Consider the following 16787-nt stretch of genomic DNA (forward strand, 5'->3'; position numbering starts at 1 on the left):
CATCAGTTGCACCAGCTGGGTTTGAGATCAATGCTTAAATGTACTGTATGTGTATGAAAAATACCAAATTCAGCGGGTGACTGACACTTTATTTTGTGTTTTTACTTGTTGTATCACAAGCAATCTTTTAGAAAGCATGGAGTTGCATTTGGTCAACACCAGAGATGTACTGCGACATCATCTCACACCACTGTGGTAACTTCCTGCTGCATCATTTGTGCTGAAATAGAAACCGTCCTACACCAACAGCTACAGGAAGTAGAGAAACCAAATGTCACAGGTACGCTTAATAGATTAAAACATATTGTTAAAAATAATTATATTGAAACAATTGATAGAAACAAGGAGCACAAAAAGCAATGTCATGAAAAACAAATCCATAATTATAATTGATTATAAATAGTAAGTCATAAAATGCTATATCATACGTTTCCCCCATTTTATTTACAGTAGTTGTGTCACTGCATCAGTGGATGCATCAGATATTCATCATCTTTGTTACCCTGCCATGCCCTCTATACTTTGTCATTTCAGTCTAAAATCATCAACTATATGACTCAACAGAGCTAGTTGGCATGCTGACAGCTCAGTGCCTGTAGTTCTCTCCCTCAGAAGGAAATGTATGCTCATTTTAGTGTGTATTGCTATAAACTCCATCTGTGGGAACTGTCAAAAGACAGACCAATACACACAGTAGGAGTCAGGAGGTGGGTTTATGTCAAACAGAGGTTGGAGAGGAGAGAGAAGTTAGTAAAGTGCAAACTAAAGGGAGAAAATCCAAAACAGACAGGAGAGCACAGTCCTGGTTAATGTATGGAACTCTGCTTCCAGACTGAAGCCAAGTGATGGTTTGGAGCCGGCCGGCCGGTCTCATTAGTTATTCTACCTCCGCCTTCCCTGACTCCGCCTTCCCTGACTCCGCCTTCCCTGACTCCGCCTTCCCTGACTCCGCCTTCCCTGACTCCGCCTTCCCTGCAGCTCCAGAGCTCTGATTGGTCTGTTCCTCTTCGGCTTTGCTGTTAATCTTCTCATGCTCCCGTTTCACCATCTCTTCCAGCTCCGCCTTGGAGTAAGAGAGATAATGGAGGGAGGGAGAGTGGGAGTGTGAGAATGGTGAGCGAAAAAGAGAGAGAGAAAAAAAAAAGACTACTTTAATTAAGGTTTCAAGAACTTTCATCGAAGTCAACAATCTCTGTCTCATTCTTATCACGAATGGGTCAATAGAATATGGGTATTTACTAAGCATGTACAGTATATTTACCTTCCATCCCAGTAGCTCAGCAAGTGCCAAGCATCCATCATCACATGTACTAATATGAGCCACATCCCTGAGAGAGACAAATCATAACCAATGAATATTCATCAGCAAAACCTCCAACACCATCTCCACCATCATCATTATCACTGTAGTTCAAGTGAAAGTGATAGCTTCTCGCCTGTATGCTTTCGCTGAGTCAAAGTCCATCCCTCCGCCAATGCTTATAATCCCTAATAGAGGATCTGCCTACAGGGAGACGCAGACAGAAAGATATACACGTTAACATACAGAGGTGGATAGAGGAAGGAAAGTCTAATGCAAATCCAGAGGGACAGAGGACTTACACCGCCTGCTTTCTCCAGGTTAATGAGCAGTCTGGGGCAGCTGTTTGAAACCCTGCAAACACAAACATGTATTCCATCACACACCATTTATGAGCTTGTTGATGCTTGAGTACATGGTTGAAGAGGACACATGTTGAAACGCAACACTATACCAATATAGTAGTCTATCAGATAACATTATAATCATGGTTCTGTGAAGAGTCAGACAGAAAGACTCACCTGCCAACCAGAGCAGCAAAGGGCTGAACCTGCAGTGAGGTCCCCATTATAATCAGCAGATCACAGCGAGGAAAGTCCTGGAGGAGAATTGAAACAGGAGACGACGGTAACAGGAACCAGTACTGTGCCTTTCATTATGGTTCATCACTTCATTATGGGTGTACCCACCCTAATATGCACATTCATAGAAAAGACAGAGGCACAAACTCTAAGTAGTCTATCAAGTCAACACCCAGACCACACTCACCATGGCCATTGAGGTGAAGAACCTCTTCGGTAGATTCTCACCAAAGAAAACAATGTCTGAAAATGGAGAACAAGGAGAAATCCAGTATTTTACAAAGAAAGTGTAATAAACAGGTATGAACTTTGAACTATAAGGAACTGAAAAGGGAGAGAGCATATTCAAGTAAGGAGGGATAAGAAGTATAAGGAAATGACAAGGCAGTCACTCACCTGGTTTAACCAGATTGCTGCACTTGTCACATTTGGGGATGTCATCCGAGAAGATTTTCTCTGCAGGTCAGAGGTAAACAAGATTAGAATTCAACAATTGTTTGAATAGCACCAACGCTCCTTTTAAATGACAACTTAATTAGCATATCCATGTAAATGAGTGTCTGCCTAGGTGGTATAACAGCGTTTTGTTAAACCACCCCAGTTAGATATTACCGTACCACATACACTAACCTTTCATCCAGTCCAAGTCGTACTCTTTGCGGCACATAAAGCTGACACAGTGTGAGGTGTAGAAGGTGCCGTGGGCTTCAATCAGGTCCTCTCCCTCCACTCCTGCTACACGTTCCAGGGTGTCAATATTCTGCACAGGCAGAAATGGAGGGGTTGATGACACTTCAAAAACACTTCAATACAGGCTGTAGGTGACTAACTCAGACACAGAACAAAGGATATGAAAGAATACCGAACCTGTGAGTAGCAGCGTTTGAGTAGCCCTTTGTCCTTCAGCAACTTGATGAAGTAGTGACATACTGTGGGCTTAACATACAACAACACTGCTATTAGTGATACCTAAAAATAAACAGGCACAATGCACAATTCAGGAAATAAAGTTAAGAAACTGAAAGGCCAGAAAATAAGCTAGATCCTACCTTGAATTGTCCTGGGTACAGCTCCCTGGCCAGGGCAAAGAAGGGCTCAGGGTGTTTCTGATATAGAAAGAGGTACATCTTGAGTGGTGATAGCAGCAAATAACAAAATAATCTGCGCAGATCTTTAGTGTAGCAAGCTAATTACTTTCTTAAGCCAAAAGAATCCGACAGAACGTTTCAGACCTTAAAGTAGTCTATCTGGAAGATAGCCTCAGGGTATGGCAAGTTATACTTCTGCAGGTTAGCATAGAGCCCCGTGTCTGGGGAGCGGAAGTCAGGGATCCCAGCCGCTGAGGGGGACAGAGGGGCAGTGTCATCATCACAAAAGTGGTGGATACATTATACACACAATTTAGAGGGAAATCTATTTGTATTTAGGCTAAGTGTCTTATTTGTCCAACAAAACAGGTCTAGACTAATTATGTTATGCTCAGCCCACAGTTATGCAAGAGGGGGAGTTACTCACATGTAGAGATCCCTGCACCCACCATACAGATTATGTTTTTGCCTGTAGAGGAGAGAGGAGCATAGAGAATCCTTTAACTTCCTGGATTGTACCATTTGTTAACCAATGAAGCAGTATCACATAGTCAGTTGTAGTTGTAGTAACATACTTAAATATTGGTATGTTTTTCAGCAAGCAAATTATATGGCCTCAGGCTAGACAGATGATGTTATTCCTAATACAGTCTATTTTCTTGTGTTGACTAATGGCACATTTATACTAGGCCTAGATGCTGACAGATGCAATGCTTGCTGGGCTACATAGTCATCAACCCATACATGAAATGTGTACACGCTGGGTTAGAGATTAATAATAGACTCACATTTGCCACTCTGTATGTAACTGGCCACCCCCTCAAGAGTCAGCTCATCCAAAACCTTCTCTCCAGATATGCCCAAGGTTTTAGAGAAGAGATTGCGCAGGAAATCCACTGTACGAGAATAAACAAATAATTATTCTGATGAAAATATGAGACTTTGGTGTTGACAGCAAAACCTTGAGGTTTTTGACACTTACTCTCTGTGTCCCCTGATGCCTCGCCGTCGTCACTGCTATCGTCTGACTGCTCCTAGCAGAAATCAAGAGGAAACTCAGTGTAAACATGGAAACATTCGTTTGATCAAGAACATTACAATATAATCCTTGTTTGGTTTTATGCACATCATAAGAAGCTGTGCATTGTATTGCATGCCAATACAGTGTCAGTGTGTCAACATGTCAATGGATGCAGAATACACAGTCTACGATTGGTGACAAGTCATGACAGGTTCTCTACTAACCGTGTGCCTGACAAACTAGTCGTGACAACTAGCTACTAGCTAGTTATTGGCTAACGTTAGCCAGCCAGGTATCCATCCATATGGCAAGGCATGCACACACACTGACAATTCCTAACCACAGATGTAGTATTTCTTGCCTCTGGTTCAGGGGTGTTCTCCTCGACCTCTTCTCTGTTAGAAGCTTCTGGAAAAATACGAAACAAATCCATGTCATGTTACTATTTACTAGGAGCTAACAATGCTGAACGCTTTAATTAGCTAGCTTTACCTAGGCAGCTAGCTAGCAATGTAGCTAGCTACATTAGCTAGCTGGCTGGCTGCACTTAATTTTCGAACAAAGGCCAGTCCAAGACGAAAAAAGGTATACCTGGTACATCAGACATTTATCCGTCTAGACTAATCCTACACAGATGTGTATGCTATTGTGTGTGTTGCTCCCGTATGTTTAATTTAACTTGCTAAATATGCAAGTTGATTCGTACAGTTGCGATATGATTGTTGTTGTCCGTCGCGAATTAATTCCGTGTTGCTAACTTCCGCATAAGAAATATTCCAACAATAAACAAGCACATGCGCACGCGTTGGCCTACTTTTGCAGATTGCAGTTGGATTTATATATTAGCCGAGCCGTTTTGTATCGTGCAAGTAAAACACAATCGGTTACATTGTCATCATTTAGCAAAAATAAGCAAATAATATCACTGAGATGACTCAATATGGTTATATGTACCCGCAGAAGTAGTTTAAGCATGAACTCATAGCAGCAATTTTTTTGTTACAGTATGATTGCAACAGTATATCATGTAGTTAATACATAATTACCTCAATCTATAAAATATGTTAATCTCTCTGTTTACCTCTTGAATGGTTATTCCTAATATTCAACTTCACCTTTAAGGTCTCCTCTCCACTCTTCAGTCTCAAAGGATTATAGGATTTACATCCCTCACTTATAGTTAATAAGATTCACACACGTTTTAAAATGCTAACCATAACATCTGTCCATTTGGTTTTCTGTGTCTGCTCCATAAATGTCTGTATTGATCCAGATGTACAACACGAAGCATACTTTACAAATAAATGCATTTCATTTAATATTTAATTGTGTCGCCAATACAATGTATAATAATAATCTGTACCATCATCATATATACAGTCCATCAATACTTTAAGACATGAAGTTCAGTCAATACAGCACATTTCTAAAACGTTGAACGTTTCTTCAAGTGCAGTCGCAAAAACCATCAGCGCTATGACAAAACTGTCTCTAATGAGGATCGCCACATGAAAGGAAGACCCAGAGTTACCTCTGCTGCAGAGGATAAATTCATTGGAGTTACCAGCCTCAGAAATTGCATCCCAAATGCTTCACAGAGGAGTGAATGCGTGAATCAGGCTTTCATGGTCAAATTGCTGCAAAGAAACCACCACTAAAGGACACCAATGATAAGAAGAGACTTTCTTGGGCCAAGAAACTTGAGCAATGGACATTAGACCGGTGGAAATCTGTCCTTTGGTCTGATGAGTCCAAATTTGAGATTTTTGGTTCCAACAGATTGAATACCACTGGCATTGTCACGCCCTGACCATAGAGAGCCCTTGTTTCTCTATGGTGTAGTAGGTCAGGGCGTGACTAGGGGGTATTCTAGTTTATCATTTCTATGTTGTGTTCTAGTTTATATCTTCTATGTTGGTGTTTTGTATGATTCCCAATTAGAGGCAGCTGGTAATCATTGTCTCTAATTGGGGATCATATTTAAGTAGCTATTTTTCCCACCTGTGTTTGTGGGATATTGTTTTGTGTTTGTGCACCACGTAGTCACTTTTAGTTGTTCGTTTATTGATATATTTTGTTTTGTTTAAGTTTCTCTTTGTATTAAATATGTGGAACTCAACATCCGCTGCGCCTTGGTCCCGTTCTTACCACAGCCGTGACAGGCATAGGGTACAGTGGTGGCCAAAAGTTTTGAGAATGACACAAATATTAATTTCCACAAAGTTTTCTGCCTCAGTGTCTTTAGATATTTTTGTCAGATGTTACTATGGAATACTGAAGTATAATTACAAGCATTTCATAAGTGTCAAAGGCTTTTATTGACAATTATATGAAGTTGATGCAAAGAGTTTGCAGTGTTGACCCTTCTTTTTCAAGACCTCTGCAATCCGCCCTGGCATGCTGTCAATTAACTTCTGGGCCACATCCTGACTGATGGCAACACATTCTTGCATAATCAATGCTTGGAGTTTGTCAGAATTTATGGGTTTTTGTTTGTCCACCCGCCTCTTGAGGATTGGCCATAAGGTGCTCCATCATGCTGGAAAAGGCATTGTTCGTCACCAAACTGTTCCTGGATGGTTGGGAAGTTGCTCTCTAAAAATGTGTTGGTACCATTCTTTATTCATGGCTGTGTCCTTAGACAAAATTGAGAGTGAGCCCACTCCCTTGGCTGAGAAACAACCCCACACATGAATGGTCTCAGGATGCTTTACTGTTGGCATGACACAGGACTGATGGTAGCGCTCACCTTGTCTTCTCCGGACAAGCTTTTTTTCCTGGGTGCCCCAAACAATCGTGAAGGGGATTCATCAGAGAAAATGACTTTACCCCAGTTCTCAGCAGTCCAATCCCTGTACCTTTTGCAGAATATCAGTCTGTCCCTGATGTTTTTCCTGGAGAGAAGTGGCTTCTTTGCTGCCCTTCTTGACAACAGGCCATCCTCCAAAAGTCTTCGCCTCACTGTGCGTGCAGATGCACTCACACCTGCCTGCTGCCATTCCTGAACAAGCTCTGTACTGGTTGTGCCCCGATCCCACAGCTGAACCAACTTTAGGAGACTTTCTTGGGCGCCCTGAAGCCTTCTTCACAACAATTGAACCACTCTCCTTGAAGTTCTTGATGATCCGATAAATGGTTGATTTAGGTGCAATCTTACTGGCAGCAATATCCTTGCCTGTGAAGCCCTTTTTGTCTTGCAGGCAACCATGGTTGACAGGGGAAGAACAATGATTCCAAGTACCACCCTCCTTTTGAAGCTTCCAATCTGTTATTCGAACTCAATCAGCATGACAGAGTGATCTCCAGCCTTGTCCTCGTCAACACTCACACCTGTGTTAACAAGAGAATCACTGACATGATGTCAGCTGGTCCTTTTGTGGCAGGCCTGAAATGCAGTGGCCATGTTTTGCATGGCAAAGAGGGACTTTGCAATTAATTGCAATTCATCTGCATATACAACATTCTGGAGTATATGCAAATTGCCATCATACAAACTGAGGCAGCAGACTTTGTGAAAATTAATATTTGTGTCATTCTCAAAACTTTTGGCCACGACTGTACATAAGTAAAAATACATATGAACCAAAATGCAAAGTTATCCATTAATATTTATGATGGGTAACTTTCTTATTGTGCCTGCATTGTGAAATAAATACAAATCCCCACCCCCCAGACATGAATAAAGTGGTATGTACCCAGGTTTTCTAGGCCTGTGTAGTTAATGAGTGTGTTGCTGACATCCATTTCCTCTATGGCACTGTCCCGGCGGTTCATGAAATCCCAGCTGAACTTCCCTCTTCTGTCTGATCGGAACCACTCTGACTGTCCTGCAAACCTGGAGGGACAACAGACTAGTCATCACTAACAACAAGTGAACAACACAGTGATCAGCAAATAGAACAACAACAAAAAAACATCCAAATGCACAACAACAAAAAACACAAAGCACACTAATACTCACCAACAGGTCAAAAAGTGGGCATGCACAGGCAGTTATGGGCAGCCCAAAATGGCATAACAGTTACCTGAATCCTCCCTTGAGGCTAAGGATGTAATAAGCAGCTGCAACGTTGTCCCCATAGTTCTGCTGGGTGTAACCATAGAAACTGTGAGGGGAAGGAGACAGGGGTTGGGCTGAGAGAAATGTTTATGGAGTTGGGACAGCCAGTTCCACTTCGCTCCCTACACATTCGCCTTAGCCCTAACCCTTCATTGCATGCAGATCTAAAGGGTCTGGATAGAAAAAGCAGCGTTGGAGCGTCCACCATTTTGCTCACCAACGCCTTACAGATCGTGCATTGAAGGGTAATGGGCAAGAGGGAGGGATAGGGAACGATTTGGGATAATGGCGTGCTGATAGAAATGCATGTATCTAGAATAATCGGCGTGTTTTCCTGTTACACATACAAATTCTGCTGACGTAGACCTCGGTTCTTGAACCAGGAGCTCCAGCTGAGGAGAGTCTCGATGTCATGGAAACGCTGGCTCAGGAAGAGGAGGAGCCTGGCTTGTAGTGAGGGCGGAGCCACAGGGATATAACTCGTGTAATGCGATGTGGCGACCAAGAGGGTCACCTGACTACAGCTTCGCCGCATCAACTGACAGGCAGATACAAAGGACATGGGCAGTGAGAAAGAAGAGAGACAAATGCACAATGCAAAGGAGAGGAAATCTACTAGGCATGTTGATATGCTGTAACCATAAACCTAAGAGTGGTGAGAGGAGTGCTTTAGTTCCACTCTCATCCGTGTGTGATGTCACATTATTTGGATATGGACTTCATAGATCAGTTCCTGTTCCTGTTCCTGGAGGGCCTCACGTATATGTGTAGAGTTTTGCACTTCAAAAAAAATATTGTTGATTTGATTAGCTAGTTACTTTTCAACTCTCAACGGCCCACCCTGCTCTAGTGTGGAGGAGCAATCATATCACTTGATCCCCAAAAGTATATGATTAGACATCACATCTATTTTATTGATCATCTTGAAAAATGTGACAGGTGGGACCTTTTTAGAGGTCCCTCACAAATTTGTCTGTGACACTATAAAACAACATTTGAGCAGGCAGAGGTGAGAAGACAATTTCACTGGGGTCATAGCTACGTGCTATGTGCGAAGAAAGTCTCACAAAAAGTTCAACAGGTGATTTCACCAAATTGTACGTTGTACAACCCTTGCGTTCAAGAAGCTATTGTAATTTGACACCAAGGTATGTCGTGATTTAGGCCTTTCCATAATAAATGAGGCCTGATACTCCATCACCACAGATATTGTTGTTGTTGAATCATTCTCTTTGGCAATAGCAATAGACATTGTGTGAATCTGTTTAGTCTCTGCCCTTTCCTCTCAATGTCTCCTACCTAGACCACAGCCAAAATGACTTGAAGAATGACAGTAAGGTAAGCTATTATTAACAGTCTGAGAGAAGGTCAGTCCCTCTAGATTCATTTTAGGATCTGGAAATTGGTGGATCGGTTAATCATTTGGTGGTGCAGGACTGTAGGTGGTGTGTTGAGTGAATGATTTTAGAAAGTATGCCTGGGGAATACAGGCAACTTAAAGAATTTGAAAGTTACAGTAACTGAAAGAGAGTGATATAATAGCCTAAGTAAGAATGTAAAACGGAGGCAACATCTCCCCTGTCTCATTCCAATGCATTTATTCCACAATCCCATTCTCCCAATGGAGAACACGCCTGACAGATGAGGGGACGGCTCGATACATGGAAGAAACACTAACATCCCCTTCATCTCTCCTCCTCTCTTCTCCCAGGGTCCACTGGGGCAGCTCCGGACCAACAGACGGCTCTCCCTTGTTGTCACTGGCAACTAGCAAATAAGATCAGCCTCGCTGGTGACTTTACTCCAGTCCTAATGTTGATTAGAGAGAGGGAGGGTAACGGTAGCAGTTCACTATGGTGGGTGTACTTAAAGCATTCATAACACCTTTATGAAACCACGACCCCTTCATGACTGTCGTAGTATCATTCACAACAACCTTCATATTCAAAACCCCTTATGAATGTTGTTGAATAATGAGTCGTGAAGGTGGTCATGAATGATACAGCAACACTCATAATGGTGTTATGACTGGTTTCATAAATGTGTAATGTGTACCCCCCCCCCCCCCCCTATAAAGTAAAGTGTTACCCAGAAGCCTGTTAGAAAAGCATCAAGTTCATTGAGGGACAAGGCAGTGTCAGCTGCATGTGATCTAATGCCCATCATGGAGGATAACGTGTGAATGGATTTCTAATCAGTGAATTGATGAATAGATGGGTGGGTTGTTGGAATGGAACTACTGTAGCAGACGGCCCAGGAGGAGGTGGTATAGAGAGTATATTCAGGGAGTAGCCTCGTCTCTGTGAGTGTCTGGACATGTCTACAGACTATAGAGAGACGGTGCAAATTCAAATCTGGACTTTGAAACCAGTTCCACTGCTTTTTCCCCCCATTCTTCCCCTAATATGCAATTGATATAGAGCTGGGACACCAAGGTGCAGAACAGAACCCCCCCCCCCGGTGTATGTAGTGTGTCCTACACTCAGTCAGCATTGCATCTTGATACACAGAAAAATAGATTTCATGGCTAATTGAGGTTAGACAGTAATTCTCCTCATAGATTATGCATGTATGAACTACACATTGACACATTCAGGTTACTTACTAGTCTCCAAAGTACTGGATCATGTCTTCAATGTATTTTATATAGTGTTTATTCTGTGTTTTTGTTTATGAATGCATTTGTAGGTTTTTTATACTTTCCTTTTTAAAATTTGGACTGTGGGATTTCAAAGATGACAGCTGTTTATGTGTTATTCACTCACACCTCAAGTGCATACTTGTTATTTCTTCATTGTCCAAGAAAATTCTGCACCAAATGTCCAACGCAAAATTGTGTCATACAGTGTTTGATAGAGTTTGTAGAACAAATGTCACAGAAATCATTATTGGAAACATGAGAGTGCCATTCTCTGAATGCCTACTCAAAGACCTCAAAAGGATCCACTGATCCAATTAGTGTAAAGCGGGCTGGAAAAGGCTGTAGCCTGTTGTGCCTCTCTCTCCAGCTCCAGGAAAGGGGAAGCAGAATGGGTATGAGTGGTGGATTGTGCCCCTGCCTGCCTGGGAAGGAAGTCTATGGCTTCATAATGGCGGCCTGTGAGGTGTGCTGTTTTTAAACCACCCATAAGGTCACAGGGAGGCTGTAAATCTAAATCACAGCTTGAAAGATTGACAGCATGCGCGCCGCAATAGTAGTTCAGTCAAGTGCATCCAGTTACCTTCTTCCATTGGAGGACAGAGTGTCCCGACTGGCCACATAGGGGGATAGGATACAGTGATACGTGATACAGTGCACACACTCACACTCACACACACAAACAATGTCTGGTTGTTTCTCAGTGTATTGGATGTTATTGATGCTGTTGATGCATAAATAGCACATGATGTGGATGTGTGTGGATAGTCACTGCAACATGTGTTGGCAAGGATACCAGGAGAAGCTCTTCAGATTTAGATCCTGTGCCGACTGTTAGTGTTTTTTTCTTTCATTGGTTTAGACTGTATTTTCAATGTGTGTCCATTGCCACTTTTACTGCTAATTCTAGCCCATTTTGGTTGAATAATAGTTAGCGTAAACCCGCAGGTGATGACACTGCCGAGGTTAGCTTCACCTTTTAAAGTCCCAAACTAATTAGCAATTATCTGGTTGGCTGTGTCTCCAAAGTCCCTCCCAGCATGTCTGCTGTTAGAACCCCCTCTGATCCAGTTGGAACCCCCTCTTATCCAGTTAGAACCCATCTTATCCAGTTAGAACCCCCTCTGATCCAGTTGTAACCCCCTCTGATCCAGATGGAACCCCCTCTTATCCAGTTAGAACCCCCTCTTATCCAGTTAGAACCCCCTCTGATCCAGTTGTAACCCCCTTCTGATCCAGATGGAACCCCCTCTAATTCAGTTGGAACCCCCTCTTACCCAGTTGGAACCCCCTCTGATCCCGTTAGAACCCCCTCTGATCCAGTTGTAACCCCCTCTGAGTCAGATGGAACCCACTCTGATCCAGTTGGAACCCCCCCTGATCCAGTTGGAACCCCCTCTTATCCAGTTGGAACCCCCTCTTATCCAGTTAGAATCCCCTCTTATCCAGTTGGAACGCCCTCTGATCCAGTTGGATCCCCCTCTGGTCCAGTTGGAACTCCTTTATATCCAGTTGGAACCCCCTCTGACACAGTTAGACCCCCTTATCCAGTTGGAACCCACTCTGATCCCATTAGAACCCCCTCTGATCCAGGTGTAACCCCCTCTGATCCAGATGGAACCCCCTCTTATCCAGTTGGAACCTCCTCTTATCCAGTTAGAACCCCTTCTGATCCAGTTAGAGACCCCTCCTATCCAGTTGTAACACACCCTGATCTAGTTGTAACCCCTCTGATCCAGTTGGAACCCTCTCTGATCCAGTTGGAACCACCCCTGATCCAGTTGGAATCCCCTCTTATCCAGTTGAAACCCCCTCTGATCCAGTTGAAACCCCCTGATCCAGTTGAAACCCCCCTTATCCAATTGGAACCCCCTCTTATCCAGTTAGAACCCCCTCCTATCCAGTTGGAACCCCCTCTGATCCAGTTGGAGGCCCTTCTGATCAAGTTGGAGCTCCCTCCTATCCAGTCGGAACCCCCTCTGATCCAGTTGGAACCCCCTCTGATCCAGTTGGATCCCCCTCTGGTCCAGTTGGAACCCCCTCTGATCCAGTTGGATTCCCCTCTGGTCCAGTTGGAACCCCTTTTATCCAGTTGGAACCCCTCTGACACAGTTAGACCCCCTTATCCAGTTAGAACCCCTCTTATACAGTTGGAACCCCCTCTTATCCAGCTAGAACCCCTCTGATCCTGTTGGAACCCCCTCAGATCCAGTTGGAACCCCTCTTATCCAGTTGGAACCCCCTCTGATCCATTTGGAACCACCTCTGATCCAGTTGGATGCCCCTCTGGTCCAGTTGTAACCCCTTCTTATCCAGTTATAACATCTTCTTATCCAGTTGGAACCCCATCTGCCACAGTTAGACCCCCTTATCCAGTTGGAATCCAATCTTATACAGTTGGAACCCCGTCATATCCAGCTAGAACTCTCTCTGACCCAGTTGGAACCCCCTCTGACCAAGTTGGAACCCCTCTGATCCCGTTAGAACCCCCTCTGATCCAGTTGTAACCCCCCCTGATCCAGTTGGAACCCCCTCTTATCCAGTTGGAACCCCCTCTTATCCAGTTAGAATCCCCTCTTATCCAGTTGGAACGCCCTCTGATCCAGGTGTAACCCCCTCTGATCCAGTTAGATCCCCCTCTGGTCCAGTTGGAACCCCTCTGATCCAGTTGGATCCCCCTCCTGTCCAGTTAGACCCCCCTTATCCAGTTAGAACCCCTCTTATACAGTTGGAACCCCCTCTTATCCAGCTAGAACCCCGTCTGATCCAGTTGGAACCCCCTCTAATCCAGTTGGAACCCCTCTTATCCAGTTGGAACCCCCTCTGATCCAGTTGGATCCCCCTCTGGTCCAGTTGGAACCCCTTTTATCCAGTTGGAACCCCCTCTGACACAGTTAGACCCCCTTATCCAGTTAGAACCCCTCTTATACAGTTGGAACCCCCTCGTATCCAGCTAGAACCCCTCTGATCCAGTTGGAACCCCTCTGATCCAGTTGGAACCCCGTCATATCCAGCTAGAACTCTCTCTGATCCATTTGGAACCCCTCTGATCAAGTTGGAACCCCCTCTGATCCTGTTAGAACCCCTCTGATCCAGTTGGAACCTCCTCTTATCCAGTTAGAACCCATTTGTATCCAGTTGGAACCCCTCTGATCCAGTTAGAGCCCCTCCTATCCAGTTGGAACCCCTCTGATCCAGTTGGAAACCCCTCTTATCCAGTTGGAACCCCTCTGATCCAGTTGGAATCCCCTCTTATCCATTGGAAACCCCCTCTGATCCAGTTGGAACCCCCTGATCCAGTTGGAACCCCTCTTATCCAGTTGGAACCCCTCTTATCCAGTTAGAATCCCCTCTTATCCAGTTGGAACCCCCTCTTATCCAGTTGGATCCCCCTCTGGTCCAGTTGGAACCCCCTCTGATCCAGTTGGATCCCCCTCTGGTCCAGTTGGAACCCCTTTTATCCAGTTGGAACCCCCTCTGACACAGTTAGACCCCCTTATCCAGTTAGAACCCCCTCTTATACAGTTGGAACCCCCTCTTATCCAGCTGGAACCCCCTCTGATCCAGTTGGAACCCCCTCTAATCCAGTTGGAACCCCTCTTATCCAGTTGGAACCCCCTCTGATCCAGTTGGATCCCCCTCTGGTCCAGTTGGAACCCCCTCTGATCCAGTTGGATCCCCCTCTGGTCCAGTTGGAACCCCTTTTATCCAGTTGGAACCACCTCTGACACAGTTAGACCCCCTTATCCAGCTAGAACCCCTCTGATCCAGGTGTAACCCCCTCTGATCCAGTTAGATCCCCCTCTGGTCCAGTTGGAACCCCCTCTGATCCAGTTGGATCCCCCTCCTGTCCAGTTAGACCCCCTTATCCAGTTAGAACCCCTCTTATACAGTTGGAACCCCCTCTTATCCAGCTAGAACCCCGTCTGATCCAGTTGGAACCCCTCTTATCCAGTTGGAACCCCTCTGATCCAGTTGGAACCCCTTTTATCCAGTTGGAACCCCCTCTGACACAGTTAGACCCCCTTATCCAGTTAGAACCCCCTCTTATACAGTTGGAACCCCTCGTATCCAGCTAGAACCCCCTCTGATCCAGTTGGAACCCCCTCTGATCCAGTTGGAACCCCATCATATCCAGCTAGAACTCTCTCTGATCCATTTGGAACCCCCTCTGATCAAGTTGGAACCCCCTCTGATCCTGTTAGAACCCCCTCTGATCCAGTTGGAACCTCCTCTTATCCAGTTAGAACCCATTTGTATCCAGTTGGAACCCCCTCTGATCCAGTTAGAGCCCCCTCCTATCCAGTTGGAACCCCCTCTGATCCAGTTGGAAACCCCTCTTATCCAGTTGGAACCCCCTCTGATCCAGTTGGAATCCCCTCTTATCCATTGGAAACCCCCCTCTGATCCAGTTGGAACCCCCCCTGATCCAGTTGGAACCCCCTCTTATCCAGTTGGAACCCCCTCTTATCCAGTTAGAATCCCTCTTATCCAGTTGGAACCCCCTCTTATCCAGTTGGATCCCCCTCTGGTCCAGTTGGAACCCCTCTGATCCAGTTGGATCCCCCTCTGGTCCAGTTGGAACCCCTTTTATCCAGTTGGAACCCCTCTGACACAGTTAGACCCCCTTATCCAGTTAGAACCCCTCTTATACAGTTGGAACCCCCTCTTATCCAGCTGGAACCCCTCTGATCCAGTTGGAACCCCCTCTAATCCAGTTGGAACCCCCTCTTATCCAGTTGGAACCCCCTCTGATCCAGTTGGATCCCCCTCTGGTCCAGTTGGAACCCCCTCTGATCCAGTTGGATCCCCCTCTGGTCCAGTTGGAACCCCTTTTATCCAGTTGGAACCACCTCTGACACAGTTAGACCCCCCTTATCCAGCTAGAACCCCCTCTGATCCAGTTGGAACCCCCTCTGATCCAGTTGGATGCCCCTCTGGTCCAGTTGTAACCCCTTCTTATCCAGTTATAACATCTTCTTATCCAGTTGGAACCCCATCTGACACAGTTAGACCCCCCTTATCCAGTTGGAACCCAATCTTATACAGTTGGAACCCCGTCATATCCAGCTATAACTCTCTCTGACCCAGTTGGAACCCCCTCTGATCAAGTTGGAACCCCCTCTGATCAAGTTGGAACCCCCTCTGATCCAGTTGGAACCTCCTCTTATCCAGTTAGAACCCATTTGTATCCAGTTGGAACCCCCTCTGATCCAGTGAGAGCCCCCTCCTATCCAGTTGGAACCCCCTCTGATCCAGTTGGAAACCCCTCTTATCCAGTTGGAACCCCCTCTGATCCAGTTGGAATCCCCTCTTATCCATTGGAAACCCCCTCTGATCCAGTTGGAACCCCCTGATCCAGTTGGAACCCCCTTTATCCAGTTGGAACCCCCTCTTATCCAGTTAGAATCCCCTCTCATCCAGTTGGAACGCCCTCTGATCCAGTTGGATCCCCCTCTGGTCCAGTTGGAACTCCTTTATATCCAGTTGGAACCCCCTCTGACACAGTTAGACCCCCCTTATCCAGTTGGAACCCACTCTGATCCCATTAGAAACCCCTCTGATCCAGGTGTAACCCCCTCTGATCCAGATGGAACCCCCTCTTATCAAATCAAATCAAATCAAATTTATTTATATAGCCCTTCGTACATCAGCTGATATCTCAAAGTGCTGTACAGAAACCCAGCCTAAAACCCCAAACAGCAAACAATGCAGGTGTAAAAGCACGGAATCCAGTTGGAACCTCCTTTTATCCAGTTAGAACCCCTCTGATCTAGTTGTAACCCCTCTGATCCAGTTGGAACCCTCTCTGATCCAGTTGGAACCCCCCCTGATCCAGTTGGAATCCCCTCTTATCCAGTTGAAACCCCCTCTGATCCAGTTGAAACCCCCTGATCCAGTTGGAACCCCCCTTATCCAGTTGGAACCCCCTCTGATCCAGTTGGAGGCCCTTCTGATCAAGTTGGAGCTCCCTCCTATCCAGTTGGAACCCCCTCTGATCCAGCTAGAACCCCCTCTGATCCAGTTGGAACCCCCTCTGATCCAGTTGGAACCCCTATGATCCAGTTGGATCCCCCTCTGGTCCAGTAGGAACCCCCT

At 45.2% G+C, this 16787-nt stretch overlaps 2 protein-coding genes across 5 annotated transcripts; both read right to left on the reverse strand.

The window, feature by feature from the left end:
* Positions 1 to 68: 68 nt before the first annotated feature.
* On the reverse strand, positions 69 to 4768 carry sirt2 (sirtuin 2 (silent mating type information regulation 2, homolog) 2 (S. cerevisiae)). Of its 4 annotated transcripts, none has more exons than XM_065024570.1 (17): positions 4582 to 4768; positions 4352 to 4395; positions 3952 to 4003; positions 3758 to 3865; positions 3397 to 3438; positions 3114 to 3220; positions 2931 to 2987; positions 2749 to 2817; positions 2512 to 2641; positions 2278 to 2337; positions 2069 to 2124; positions 1822 to 1898; positions 1603 to 1654; positions 1437 to 1504; positions 1262 to 1328; positions 887 to 1063; positions 69 to 249 (listed from the first exon to the last, which is right to left on the reverse strand). In XM_065024570.1, the coding sequence occupies exons 1-17, from the start codon at positions 4595 to 4597 to the stop codon at positions 238 to 240; spliced, it is 1194 nt and encodes a 397-aa protein (XP_064880642.1). In that variant the 5' UTR covers positions 4598 to 4768; the 3' UTR covers positions 69 to 237. The 4 variants fall into 4 exon arrangements, with proteins under 4 accessions (XP_064880642.1, XP_064880643.1, XP_064880641.1 ...); XM_065024571.1 differs by having other exon boundaries at positions 69 to 892; positions 938 to 1063; positions 4352 to 4398; XM_065024569.1 differs by having other exon boundaries at positions 4352 to 4398.
* Positions 4769 to 6627: 1859 nt separating this feature from the next.
* On the reverse strand, positions 6628 to 8585 carry LOC135573881 (distal membrane-arm assembly complex protein 2-like). The gene is made up of 5 exons (XM_065024078.1): positions 8398 to 8585; positions 8016 to 8096; positions 7686 to 7825; positions 6976 to 7183; positions 6628 to 6661 (listed from the first exon to the last, which is right to left on the reverse strand). Exons 1-5 carry the CDS (start codon positions 8583 to 8585, stop codon positions 6628 to 6630), a joined length of 651 nt encoding a protein of 216 aa, XP_064880150.1.
* Positions 8586 to 16787: the final 8202 nt, after the last annotated feature.

Source organism: Oncorhynchus nerka, linkage group LG11 (genome assembly GCF_034236695.1).
Source record: "Oncorhynchus nerka isolate Pitt River linkage group LG11, Oner_Uvic_2.0, whole genome shotgun sequence".
Taxonomy (NCBI): domain Eukaryota; kingdom Metazoa; phylum Chordata; class Actinopteri; order Salmoniformes; family Salmonidae; genus Oncorhynchus; species Oncorhynchus nerka.

Excerpts from the sequence above, each read along its gene's own strand:
- LOC135573881 (XM_065024078.1), bottom strand. The coding sequence starts at position 8,585 with ATGCGGCGAAGCTGTAGTCAGGTGACCCTCTTGGTCGCCACATCGCAT. Across the intron at positions 7,826-8,015 it reads AGCCTCAAGGGAGGATTCAG|GTTTGCAGGACAGTCAGAGT; the intron begins GTAACTGTTATG and ends TTGTCCCTCCAG. Across the intron at positions 7,184-7,685 it reads CACAGGCCTAGAAAACCTGG|ACAAAAAGGGCTTCACAGGC; the intron begins GTACATACCACT and ends GTTGCCTGCAAG.
- sirt2 (XM_065024569.1), bottom strand. Across the intron at positions 2,125-2,277 it reads CAGCAATCTGGTTAAACCAG|ACATTGTTTTCTTTGGTGAG; the intron begins GTGAGTGACTGC and ends CTCCATTTTCAG. Across the intron at positions 1,505-1,602 it reads ACCTGGAGAAAGCAGGCGGT|GCAGATCCTCTATTAGGGAT; the intron begins GTAAGTCCTCTG and ends GTCTCCCTGTAG.